Source organism: Gymnogyps californianus, chromosome 10, assembly GCF_018139145.2.
Source record: "Gymnogyps californianus isolate 813 chromosome 10, ASM1813914v2, whole genome shotgun sequence".
NCBI classification, from domain to species: Eukaryota; Metazoa; Chordata; class Aves; order Accipitriformes; family Cathartidae; genus Gymnogyps; species Gymnogyps californianus.
This window is the reverse complement of record NC_059480.1, coordinates 23,675,339-23,688,955: the sequence shown is the minus strand read 5'-3', so window position 1 is coordinate 23,688,955 and position 13,617 is coordinate 23,675,339. Positions and strand designations below refer to the sequence as shown.

At 48.9% G+C, this 13,617-nt stretch overlaps 1 protein-coding gene across 3 annotated transcripts in view; it reads right to left on the bottom strand.

Annotated features, from left to right (window-relative positions):
- Positions 1-13,617, bottom strand: part of TNIK (TRAF2 and NCK interacting kinase) — a 166,440-nt gene that overhangs the window by 133,800 nt on the left and 19,023 nt on the right. For all 3 annotated transcript variants that reach the window (XM_050902768.1, XM_050902767.1, XM_050902769.1), the window contains exon 2: positions 3,113-3,178. In XM_050902768.1, the coding sequence (XP_050758725.1) occupies positions 3,113-3,178 (66 nt within the window). The remainder of the gene's footprint in view (positions 1-3,112; positions 3,179-13,617) is intronic.

The window sequence follows — 13,617 nt, the reverse complement described above, 5'->3', positions numbered from 1 at the left end:
CTCTGCCTCTGGAACACAAGCCTCAGAGAAGGCGGCTTTGATTTACAGAAGCATTGTGTACCACCTGAAAGGGATCTTCAAATCACGACCCAGAAAGCAGGATCAAAGCAACACATGCAGCGAGCTTCATCCTGGTGCCCATGCTTCGGCAGAGGGATGCGCTCCCTTTGGGAGCTCTTAGTGTGCACTGGACTTGGCCAATACGTCTCTTCTCCTGTGAGCAAGGAGAAGGCATGTGCTGTGGCAGGGGCTCCCCAACCTCTCCAACACAGCGGATCCTGAGGCTGGCTCCATGAACCACTGCTCTCTGATGGCTCCTGTTACTGCAGTACTACCAGACATTTCTCAGGCTCCCCACCCTGTCAGGCTGCGGTATCGTTCAGTCGTCAGAACAACGTGACTGTGCACTTTATCCCATGGGATGAATGGAATGTTTGCACCTTGCACGTGTCCCTCCAGGTCCTGGGCAGGCGAGCTGGTTACCACCAGGACACCTGTAGTCTCCAACACAAATATGGCCATGTGGCAGTGTTAGAGCTGGCTGCTAAGTCAGGTTTTCCAGGGGAAACATCAGGGCTGAAGTCCTGTTTCGGCAGTCTTGCAGCACACAAACATGAGATGCTCTCCCCTGCCTGGAATAAGCATCTCACTTCTGCCTCTTCCCAACGGGAGAGTTGCTCTTCTTGCTTCAGAGAGGGACCAGCCATGCGAAGGGGCGGTGGTGCTCACCAGGTGACCGCTCCTGGCAGAGAGCGCAGAGGTTGGACCTGCAAAGCTCGGGCTAGGAAGCCAGCACCACAACGGGCACCACAATGAATTATTCCTTCCACATCTAAAAATACAACTAGAGGCACACACAGCCTTTAAGAGGACAGCAGTGGTGCACCGCGGGTAGCACCAGCACAGAGGGGTGGGAATACTCCAGCCCCGCCTGAGATGGGTTTGAAATGGCGGTGGAACAAGCATCTAAGTACAGAGGACGCTGCTCCTAGGTATGGACCACTTCTAAAGGTTGTTTTAGAAGGGAGCCAGAAGGTCTGTGTGTCTTGAAAGTTGATCCATTTGTTTTGCTGCAAGAAATAAATACAGTGGTGGTATCTGGAGGAGAAGGATTGCAGAGATCTTATTTCTGCACTGGGTTTTAGGATGGGACACCATAAACAGTTATGTATGCTTTATATCAAAGTCTCCTTTTGTTTATAGAGCGGGTGCTACTCCAAGACTTCAGTTGAAGAGAGCTCTGAAGTCAGTCTTCGCCTGAACTCATACCTCAATACTTACTAATTTGGTTTAGACAGCACCGTTCCCCCCTCCCATCACCATCCCGTCTGGCACCACTACCAAGTGAATCACACCAAGGACAATCCGATTACTGCAGCAAGTTAAAAACAGTTAAGAGGAGGATTTTTTCTTGTACAGCAGGAGAAAAAGGGAACGCAGAAGTGTTCACCTCCCGGAAAGCCTACATTTGGACATTTCTGGGTGTTTTTTTCCCCCTTTTGAGGTAACACACAGACGCACCAAAAGAATCAAACACAGCAAGAGGAAACCCGATCAGCAGAGCTGTGCAACCAGCAGCGCCAGCACCAGCTAGCTTATTTCCCTTTTCTGCTCTCCACAAAAACATGACGCTTTCAAAAGGCCGTTAAAGGCGCATAGTTTCCACTGATTGTTAGAAATATGCACCAGTTAAAATTAGGTCACCCTCTACCATTATTTTAGCAGCTGAGAAGAAAAACAGTTCAGAAGAGAGCTCCCACGGCAGGGAGCGCACAGTGCAAAAACAACCGATACCAGAGGGGAAGGCTCCCTGGAATATAACCTTGATAAGAACAGTTTTGGTGTGGTTTCCCCCCCCCGCCCCGTTTGTTTTTGGTTGTTTGGGGTTTTTTTTAAAACTTAATTCAATTTAAAAATTCACACATTTGAAACTCCAGAAGTTCTAGTTCATCTTCAGTTCACTTCAGTCCCTCTATCCTCATACTGATGGGATTAGCCTACAGCAGCGGGAGGATGGGGGAACCAGAATTCAGAACAAATATTTACTGACAGGTAGCTTTTTAAGTACCCTTCTCTTCTTCTCTTCAGCAGGGGCAGCTTGCTGTCTTTTACCGCTTGACAGGCAAGAGCTGTGCCTCCAAAGCGACGGAGTAAGAGCACACAAATATATTCTTTTCTATAGTCAAAAGATAATATGGGCATGACTAGTAAACAGAATCTCTGTGTGCACACACACACACAAGTACACGTATACACAGAACTTGTGCCCACAGATACAGTTTTTGGAGAATGGGGCCCAGGGGAGCTATTGTCTCCCAGCAGACCTGAAATATTTGGCAAATTCCTCATGCAACTGTGCCGAGAAATATCTCCCCACCAATATATTAAGTGCAGATAAACCCAGACTTTGAAATAATGCGATCCCTCCCCAACCCCACAAGAATCATCCACAAAAAAACCCCACCGAGATGACAAATTCTGGAAATACCCCAAGCTAAGATGTGTTTGGGACAGGTGATGTAATTTAGCAGAGGGTGGACATTTTAAATATTCTTGTAAAGAAGTTCATGGGTTTAAAATTCTGTTCTCCACGGTCCCCTCACTATTCTCATCTGGAGAGCTGCTTCCAGATGTTTACAGAAATTTAAAAGCAAGCCTATTGACCGTTGTGTTTTCATTCCTGCAGCAGGTTTCCGCTGGTGGAAAGGGCAGCAGCCAGCCCACGTGCGAGCAGAGCACTAGACTGTAGCAAACTCATTTGGCAGCCTATTGCAGCCGTAAACTCAGCTCTTAGAAGAGATCAAGATTTATCTATTGAAGCGCAGACTTTTCACTCCCTCCTCATCATATAATCAATAAAAAGCAACTGGGGGAAGAGAAAAAAAAAAAGGCGATTTATTTTTCAGTGACAGTTTCAGAACGAATATGAATTGCTTATTATAAGAGTTCTGTGTGTGACACGGTACTTGCACACAAGACCAAAAAGCCGGAGTTCAGCAAGGCTTCTTGTCGGGCCTGAAACAGGTCAAACCTAGCCAAGATGATGTGCTGGGATGCTCCATGTTCAACACATGGCCAAGGCAAACAGGATCACTTCAGGTGGAGCCCTTACCTTATAGACCTGTCCATAGGTACCATTGCCAACAAGCTCCACCAGTTCAAAGATTCCTGCAGGATCCTAGGAGAAAAGGAAGAAAAAAAAAAATATATTTAATAAGCAATACTTAGAGATTTCTGCAAAAATAAACATTCGACAAAGATCAACATTTCACTGACAAATGTTTTGAGCGGTTTAAGCTTTTCAGGCAGACCTGGGATCACCATTACAGTGACGATGAGCAGAAGCGCGGCACCGCGCCGGTGGCAGCCCTGCCGAGCCCTCCCGGCGCGGGCAGCCGCAGCACTGCTGGCAGCACGGCTCTGCCCAGCGCTGCCCACCTCCAGCATCTGGGCTGGGAGACACCAGGCTGGTGCCTGTGAGCGAGCACCCATCCGTTTGACTGTCATCTGCTTGAAATATGAATTTGTAAATCGGTGTATGTTTTAAATGCCATAGCAATTATTGGCTATTAAAACTTCGGTTTTCTTATGCATCGGCTTTGGAATAAAACAAGCTAACTGGCAGGATGTCACTTTTGGGCTCAAAACACGGTTTTCCAGGTCTATTCCTGAGGTCAGCAGCATTTGTGTTACTTGGCCTAAATGTCATTTTTGGTTTGGTGCATCCTGGCCACTGACATTCTGGTTTGTCAGCTGAGATGAGCAGATCTAGGGCAGCGCTACATGGGGACACAATGATTTGGAAGGTGGCACTGAAGCACCAAACCCCATCCCCAGACCCCCCTCCGCCCGGTGTGTGCCCAGCTAGGGGAAGGGCACTCGCACACAAGCGCACACGCGTGCAGAAGCTGGAGCGTACCCGCCAGCACAGTTAAAAGACGATACAAGCAGAGAGGTACGAGGGAGGGTGGGGAAAGAATAAACCAGCGCTGCTATTTTCTCCTCTCGGTGGGTTTTCCCCTTCCAGAAGCTTTATTTATACTCTTCCGCTCCTCCTCCTTCTCCTGTACTCATCACTCCAATTTTGGATAGCGCGATCCCCCTGGAAGCCAGCAGATGCAGAGGCGTCCCGGCACCCCCGTGGTCTGCGCACCCCTGTGGTCCCCCAGCCCACCCACCCGCGGCATGGGTGACCCTGGTTCCCATGCCACCACCCACCCTCCCTGCTGGATTTTGAGTCACTTGAGCTATCGAATGACTTGGCATCCCAGCGAGCAAAGGGCTGCCAGCTGCGATCCGAGAGGATGCAGACGGGTCAATTAATGGCTCTAACAGGCAAAGGAGGATCAGCCAGCAGCACTCCTTGGGAGACAGGAAAGGGACACCCACCACCACGTTATGGATATAGAGGTTTCATTCATTACAAAGCCTGCATGAGCTCAAGATGACTTCTGGATCCAAAAGTCAAACACTGGGTCTTTGTGAGCAGCTGAGATGCGAGGTTCAACATATTAATAACGCTGCAAGTAAATTAATCGAGTCTTGACGTGACTGAGGCAGCTTTCCACCCAGCCCAGAATGTGGGCTGCCGTGTACCTGCTGGGGTTCGGCACACCTCCACAGCAGGGTCACAGCAACCCCTCTGATCACCCCATACATTTAGAAACACCACATCCTACTTCTGCCCATTTCTCTGCCATATGTACAGCTTCCTCGGGCTGCCGCGTGGGAAGGCCCGGGGAGCTCCAAGGGTGGGAGCCCCAGCTCAGCCTTCGGTGGGACCACCTGCAGCAAAGGGCAGGGAAGCTGTGTGGAGAAGGCTCGGAGACCACTGAGGACACGTCTGCCCTGATGCAAATAAACCCCAACTAACCTTCAGCTGGACACTCGTGCACCACGAGTGAAGCTGCAGCACAACAGGTTTCTAGCACGCAGCATCTCGGCCAGCTGCGGACATCCCATGGCTTTACTGCCTTGGGATCAGGCAGGGAAACACCACGAACGGATGGGAAAGGGAACCGGCAGGAAAGGGAACCAGTGGTGCACTGGGTTTCCACAAACTGGGTGAGAAAGGAGGGGGGAAACATGGCAGCAGCTGCTGTTTATTTTTTGAGTTTCTTTCCTAAGGGTTGTTCTCTGCAGTGCTGAAACAACTCTGAAAGAGGCTTTTCCAGTGCTACATCTATATTTGAATATTCACTAGGAGATTAAGGGAGAAGAAAGCTGTGCCTAGGGCAGATGATCAGGAGGTTTGGAGAAACATCCAGGGATGCAGCTGGCCATTTCTGATAAAAAGAACTCCTCTTTGCAACGTGTTTTCCAACCTCCTTCCACAAATCCTCAAACCAAAGAGTACACCTTCCTGCCATCTCAGGTCACTTCCCACTCCTCTAACGTGTGCAAACGTCAGACGTGGTGCGGTTCCATCAGCTTTATCCGAGTCCATCCCTCACTTGGTTGCAGACCCGCCAGCCCCATGCCTGCCTCTACTGCCACCAGCCCACTTTGGCCGCGGCAGCTTTGTGCTAGCCAGGGGCAGCTTGTGCACCGGGAAGGCTTTCCCCCACGGTTCCCACCATCCACAGCTCCCGCTCCAGCTCCCACTCGCCGAGCAATTTCTCTGCTGCGTGTCCCCCCTCTATCCCCTTCCCTCTCCACGTTTTTCCAGAAGCATCGCCAAGGTGACTGGGCATCTCGCAGCGTGGCGGCTGAGTGACACTTCTCCCCTGACTGCTGGCACAAGCAGCCCCATCTCGGCACAGCCATGGCAACACGCTGGGAATGCCGGCAATATGCCGACAGTGAGCAGATGGGGCTGACCTCTCCTCCCAGCCACGCTGCCCTCCTCAGCCTCGCTTCTTCCCATGCAGCAGGCAGTCAAAAGGACAATGCTTCTCCCCAACAGCCACTGTTAGTGCCCAGGAGTAATGTGTTGTTAATGGCCCCTCCAGAAAATACACAGGAGAGGATGGGGCAGGCAGGGGGGGAAAATTCCCTCTTTCCACTGGCCTCCCGTGGACTGGTTCCTACACAGAGAAGAGCTTTGCATCTTAATGGCTGTCGTGGTTTAACGCCAGCCAGCAGCTAAGCACCAGGCAGCCGCTCCCTCACTCCCCCCACCGCCCCACTCCCAGTGGCATGGGGAGGAGAATCGGGGAAAAAGGTAAAACTTGTCGGTTGAGATAAGAACGGTTTAATAACTGAAGTAAAATATAATACTAGCAATAATAATAATGAAATATAATAGTAGTAATAATAATGAAAAGGAATATAACAAAAAAAAAAAAAAGAAGGGGGGGGGGGGAAGTGATGCACAATGCAATTGCTCACCACCCGCTGACCAGTGCCCAAGCAGCGATCTGCCCCTCTCAGCCAACTCCCCCCTGTTTATATACTGGGCATGATGTTCTATGGTATGAAATACCCCTTTGGCTAGTTTGGGTAAGCTGTCCTGGCTGTGCTCCCTCCCAGCTTCTTGCACACCTGCTTGCTGGCAGAGCATGGGAAACTGAGAAGTCCTTAACCTAGGATAAGCGCTACTTAGCAACAACTAAAACATCAGAGTGTTATCAACATTATTCTCACACTAAATCCAAAACACAGCACTGTACCAGCTACTAAGAAGAGAGTTAACTCTGTCCCAGCCGAAACCAGGACTATGGCTGCTGGGGAACTGGCTGTCCCTGGTACCAGGGGCACATCCTGCACCTTGCACCCCGCAAAGCCCCAGCTGAGATGCTTCAGGAGGGTACCAGAGAGCAGCGACAGCAGCTTGGGCAGGCTGGAGCGGGCAGTGAGGGAGGAAAATACAGAGGCACACTGCATGGGAGCTTTTACATTAACCAGGGGAAAAGAAATCCACCCTGCAGAGCCGCAACGGGGACCAATCCAGGCCAAGCAGGGAGTAATCTCAGACCAAATATAGCCTGTGCTGCAGACCAGGGTGCTCGCGCCGCTGCTCACAGCAGCGTGCTGGGTTGCACTTGGCTGGGGTGGCCTCAAAGCTCATTACACGCAGCTGCTTCCAGCCTGGCACCTACCACCTTCTGCTGATGCCCTCTCCCCCATCAGAGGGACGCGTGGCTGGTGAGGCTGCAACCCTCCTGCTACAGGAGCCTCCTCTTCCCACACCCCAGAGTGGCTTCGCAAACCTAAGTGTATTTTTTTTTAACTGAAAACATCCGGACTGAGTAACAAGCCCACAAATAAAAGGAAAAAATTGAGGCGATCTGTTAGTTTTGGAAAAGAAGATGCACTGTTTAAAATGGGGGAAAAGAACCAGCATTTAAGACAAATCCACAAATAATTTTCAGCTCTACGTTAGCTTCAGGAAGAAAAGGATTTGTATGGTTGTAGTAGCACCAGGGCTCTGCCAAGAGCCCTTACACCAAGGTAGGGTCCCTCCCTCCTCCCTGCCACCCTGCCTGAGCAAAGGAGGGGAGCAGAAAGGTAGGCAGGGGCAAGAGCAGAGGCAAAATGCAGCGCCAGCCGGGGCTGTGCTTGGGAGACCCCAACACCCACACACCATGGCAAGGTAGGGCTGATTTCAGACCACATTAGCTCCAAGCACTAGAAATTAAACCCTTGTCCTGGGTCCGCAGGAGCCAGCAGCACCCCGTGTGTGTGTGTGTGTCCCCCCGTCCCTCCACCCTTCCCCGCCAGCTCCAGGAGGGACAGGCAGGGCAGGGGCAGCCACACAAGCCCAGGCAGGGGCTGCAGAGCCGCAGGGACACCAGCGGACATTTGCACATCATTGACTATTCCTGTTTTAGACCTGCATTGATGCACAGATCAACCGTTTTCTGCTAAGGAAAGAAAGGGCTTATTTTCAGTTTTAAAAAAGTAAGCTTTCTGGCGTGGTGCAGGCTCAGCGCCCCACTCCCAGAAGAGCTCAGCTGTAGCTTTCTCCATAGGAAGGTGCCACTGGCCTCGCCGCGGCCGCTCGCCCACCACGGCACACAAAGCCTCGTTGAGGAGGACGAGTTACTCGGAATTTGCGCCAGAAGACACAGGAGCAAACTCAGGCACGGGGCTCTTCATAAAGCAACGAAACACTCAACAAGAGGATCTTTCAGTTGCTCATGGGATGGGAAATGTTTTACATAGTGGCACCCACGGCAAGGGCTGTGCAGACCCAGTGGTTCTCCGGCCAGGGACGGGCTGGCACCTGAGCTCTCCCATGCCGAGATCTGACCCTCCTTCCACAGCTGCAGCCAGGACAGGCTCAAATTCAAGTGGGAAATTGTTATACTCCTCACCCATCTCCCAGGAAAATCAATGCTACTAAAGTCTCAGTGGCTAAAACCAGTCTGCGACACAGAACAAGGCAAGAGCATCATCTTTTCCAGCAATATCATGGGGAAAAAAAAAAAGCCCATTTTATTTCGATAAACAGTATACTTAAAACTGCTGCATTATCAGAAAAGGGACTTCTGTACGTGGATGTTAAAGCAGTATGTATCCAAATTTCAGCAACAAAACAGGCATCCCTTTTGAAGGACTTATCGGCGTGGAGCATGCAGCAGCGGGGCTCGCAGGAGGAGCACGCTCCTGGTTAAAACCGCTCTGCTCTGCCTAATCCACACTCCGCAGAACTAAAGCTGAAAGACATCCTCGCCTACACCTTGAACGTCTCAGCGAGTCCAAGGCACAAGAGAGCCAACACTTTGCTCGAGGAGACTATTTAGAGAGTAATATCCATATCCAGGACTAAGTCAGCTAAGGGTTGAGGGCTGCAGGTGTGTATCGGTGTTGGCTATGGTGACCACTGAGTTAGTGGATCACCAGTTAGCTGTCTTTAAATATGGCCACGCAGATGTCCACAAACACACGAAGCATTTATACGCAGTCTGTACACCAAACTTGCTTGTTTTCCTTGAAGAAGCCTCATTTTTCTCCCTTCTAGCCCACACAAAAGGTATGTAACAGAAAGGGTTACATGAGGAGACAGCGGAGAGATGCTCAGGGGGAACTGAGAGGCACACCAATTAAACCACGATTGCTGTGAATGCATGGGAGGGGAAATGAGAGATCAGAGCCTCTATAATCATTGTGCACTTAGTCCCCCAATTCTGAGCAGCTAATGACAACTTCCAGCCAAAAATCACGGAGATAACCAGTCATTAAGCAAATGTTATAACCCTAGAGAAGGAAAACGCACTGCATAACTGGAGGCAGCACACAGTTATGGGTCAGTAAAAGAGGAGCATCCCCAGGCACTAGTTAGCTGAAGCAATTCCATGGCACTATGAGAGTTTTTTTTAATCTCCACTAAGAATAAAGCCTGTGCAACTAACATTTCCAAACATCAGGATTTTATGAGCCTCTGCCTTACGGCTCCATAATAAAACAGCCTCAACAGGAGATCCCATTAAACTGATCAGGCATCCTCAAGAACCAGAGCAGGCTTACAAAGCCATTTACTCATGACCCTCAATACTAGACCCAGTGAGCTCTGTCTGTGTGCAGGTGCCTCTGCTTAGACAAGTCCTGGCAGTCACAAGGAGAGATTTTTGGCAAAGGATCATTCCCCCCAGCAGCTGGCTCTTGTAAATTAACGGCAATGCCACGGCACGCAGAAAGCTTGCGTGCACAGGAGAGCCATAATCCCACCCAGCATCACGCAGCTTGGCATGACGGCAGTGACTTGGCACTCTCAACACAAGCGGTGGTCTTAAGATGTAGTGTACGTACACAACTGCCTGGAGAAAGTTGAGCCTTTTTACCCCACCAAGCTCCAACCAGGAGAGGAAGCTCATTAATTCAGAGTGTGAGAAAAGCCTTCATGAGGAATGCAGGAGAGAGTGAAAGGCCCTTCAGCAATTCAATACGTAGAACTGTCGTCACGGTAATGTATTTCTGATTATGCAAAACATCACTATGACAAAGGAGTATAAGGATCAAGCCTTTAGTTCACATACTATATACTTGCCCAGATTTTGTTTCCCAAGGCCAAATGCCCACGCTGGGCCACGCTCTGTAAAGCCGTCCTTCGTGTTAGCAAAGTCAGAAGCTCTGTATGTCAGACAGCCATGCACATCTCCCAAGCATCAGGACCTGAGCAATCTCAAGCTCTAAGAAGTCAACTGCTATTCCCTCTGAAGATGCATCAACTCACCCATTTTGCCATACTTTTTACACTGGCTTCTACAGCAGGAATTGAAGCACTTGCATGATTTGACAGAACAAGGTCCAGATCACCTTGGGGATGCTACCTCAAATGGCATGTAACCAGAGAAAAATAGAGGGTTTGAAGAGCAGCTGAAGACACAGTTGCTTTTTAGTAATCTACTAGTTGTCTCCACCTCCAAGGCACTTCTAGTTAACAACCCTGTGAGTAATATGAATATGGACCACACAAGCTAGGAAAGGATTGCTAATAAAGCTGCAGACAACAGCAAGCAAAGCAGGAAGGCAAAGGCCAAGGCAACAAAATATTGATCAAGTTACTGGGAACTTCCAGAAAAAGAGGTTGGGGACGTTACCTTTTCGAGCTTCAAACACTACCTTCCCATCATACAGACATAGCTCTAAGCCTGCCCATTAAATAAAGCAGTGCAGAAAAACTCAACAGGCTGCACAGGTGGTTTTTTGAGATATTTTGCTTTGGTTATAAACCAAGTAATGAAGCAGAACCACACTGGACTACTGGATGCTATTCAGCCCTCACGGGGATTGCTTAATCTCACGTCTTCTCCTCCTAGCTTTGGTACTTTTCCCCTCCTTCGCCCACCCATTCAGAGACTCACAAGACAAGCTATCATCAATGCCATCTACCACTGCACCTCCTGCCTACTCAAGCAATACAAGCTGCTCTACTTGGAAGAGTAATAAGAAACTCACCGAGGGTTTTGTTTTCGTTTTGAAGCAACAGTTTGTCCTCCCGCACCCCCAAACACCCAGCTCTGTATCTTAAACGAAGATGTTAGTCAAGAAACAACACTCCTATACAGCATAAGAAAAACTGTTGTCAAGGTGAAGTTATTAACAGGAGGAAAATTTCTCCACTTGACAGCTGAGAGAAGCCTGTTTACATATCTATTTGAACCATTCCTCGTCAGCATCTCACGAGGAGCTGTTCCTCCAGCTCCTGCTGAGAGTCACTTCTATGCTCTGCCCATCTCCTCTTCCTAAACCATAAATCAGCTCTCCTGGGTCTCTGACACTCCCCTCCCTAGCTTCTCACTGCAGTAAAGCTCCAGTCACCACACGTGCATCTCTTTCCTTTCCAAAACGTTAAGACCTCCCAATAGTTGGCAACAGCAAAATTAAATAAGAACTAATCACCACATTGGGCTTTTCACTCAATAAAGCTGAATTACTCCTTCAACTATTACCTGTTCAATTTAAGACCTACGTGTGGATTTGTAGCCATCAGCCAGCAAAGGTATAGCCAACACCACTACTGAAGGAAGAAAAGTAAGAAATCCCCCATGCACATAAGCAGTCCAGTCCCACGTGGTCCTGCTGAGGCCAAGCCACTGAAGCTACAATACACTGACCTATTCCAGACTTCCCGCTCACAGACTAGCACTTGCACACACCAAATTAGAGTTCTTCTGACCTAGTTTCTCCTTCCTACCATGTCAATAGAAAAACCAGCCATTCTGTACACCCTCCACAAATATGAAACATAGGAGGTCCAAGCCAGTAAGGAACAGGTACAGACCGGGAAACAAAGATTTTCCAAACCAAGATGATGCATTTGTACCACTGCAGACAGTGGGTCCCACAGCCCAAGATGCAGTAGTGATACCAGGAGAGGACAACAATGACTACACTGACAGATATAAAGCTAACCTTCCCCGAACAGGGCACGCTGGAGCAGCCCAGTCTAAGGAAGCGCCATCCACAAGCTACACACACTAATCAAAACAAGAAGGGTCCAAGCCTCCTCTCCATTCCTTCAAAAGCCTGACCCTAAGCATCGCTAGCAACAAGGTGACTCCATCTCATCCTGATGTCACTCAAGCAAGAGGCAATGAGTTTTGACTTGAAGCTAATGAAGATCAACATCTGGCCTCCATGTGTCTCACCATGGTAAGAAGATGCTGACTGAGATATTCAATAACCCTTAAGACAATACAGTTCTACTTATTCTTCATTTGAAGTTGGACTCCCTCCAAATCAGACAATCCTCTCTCATTTTTAAAGCTTTACAGCACATCCCATAGATCCCCAGGATGGACTCCACGAATTGTTTGCAGTTGTATGATAAGCCCTCCTTCCAGTTCACGGAAGACTGTTCATCTAGAAGAGTAGGAAGTCAATCAGTCCAGAAGCACTAGCAAAAGCACTACTGCTAAGTGAACCCTGAGGTTTTCAACGCCGTGTTAGATGAATGCAGCCTCAGTACAACCAGCCACTTCAACATATGCCTAATTCAAGCACACAACTTCAACGGGACAATATATAAAAGGCTTGGCTAAGCTCAGTGCCTCTAAAAAGCTACAGTGCCAATTATAAATCATATCTATAGTCCCCAGAAGATCTAAAGTCACTACTAGTATTGTACCACACTTCTTCGGATGCAGACATCAATTAGAGCACAGCAGCTGGACACTCTCCTCACTGGAAGTCACTTATCTGCAGTTTCAGACCAATAAGATATTATTCCTAAATGTTTAGATCTCATCCCTCTGAGAAATAAAGAGTTTCACCTCAGCCAGCAAATGTTTGCATCAAGCTGAAATTGCTACCTACTAGTAAATGCTGTCAAAGGTTTATGGGGTCTCAGAGGAGTTGGTTTAATTACTTACCAAAGCAGCTGTTTCGGGAACTACAGCCTCTTAACATACCACTCCTAGAGGCACACTTTGAAAAGCAAGGTTGCTGCCAAACTCACACCAAAAGCAGAGAGCCCTCTCTCACATGCAGGCAAAAATTCAGTCTCCAACAGCAGGTCACATTTGTGGATGTCTGTAGGGGTGACAGCTCAGAAGCCAGTTTGTACCTTTCCAAGTCACTGCAGACTGGACATCCCAGCTTCTGCAGCCCTCACAGGAGGCTGCTGAGGTCAGCCATCTGGGATTGCCTTTGTCAAGAAAAGACAGCCTTGCTCCTTCCTTGCAGTGAGCTGTGGCCAGAGGAATACCTTAAAATGGGACAACTTCTCACTTCCAGATGCATTTAGGAGCAAAAAAGGCAAAACAATCTTAAAACCCTTTGCTTTTTAAAAGTAGGATGGTTTTGCACTTCTACATCTGTCTTTAATTTATGGTTGAGGACATGGATGCCAGGGAGCCTCAGAGAGACTTAAAGCCAAGGGAGAGCCAAGAAGGCATCTGGGCCAGTGACCATTCATGTTCACCCAGCAGCAGCAGATGAGCATTACAGCCAAAGATACCGCACCCGGGAGGGCTTGGTCTTGTGGAGCTGCTGGGAACCCTTCATGCCATCTGAACAGAGCAGGAGCAGGAGTTAAATGTTGGTCTTAAGAGAGACAATGTGGGTGGACAGCCTTGCCCATCAGAAATCACTACATCCCAGTTTAAAGTCCTTGCCATTACCTTTTAATATTTTGTTGACAACAAGGCAGAGTCCCTATATACTCTAGAGTATACCTATAGGTGTGTCTGGAGAAACATCACCTCCCTACTGAATTCAGTCACATTCCTC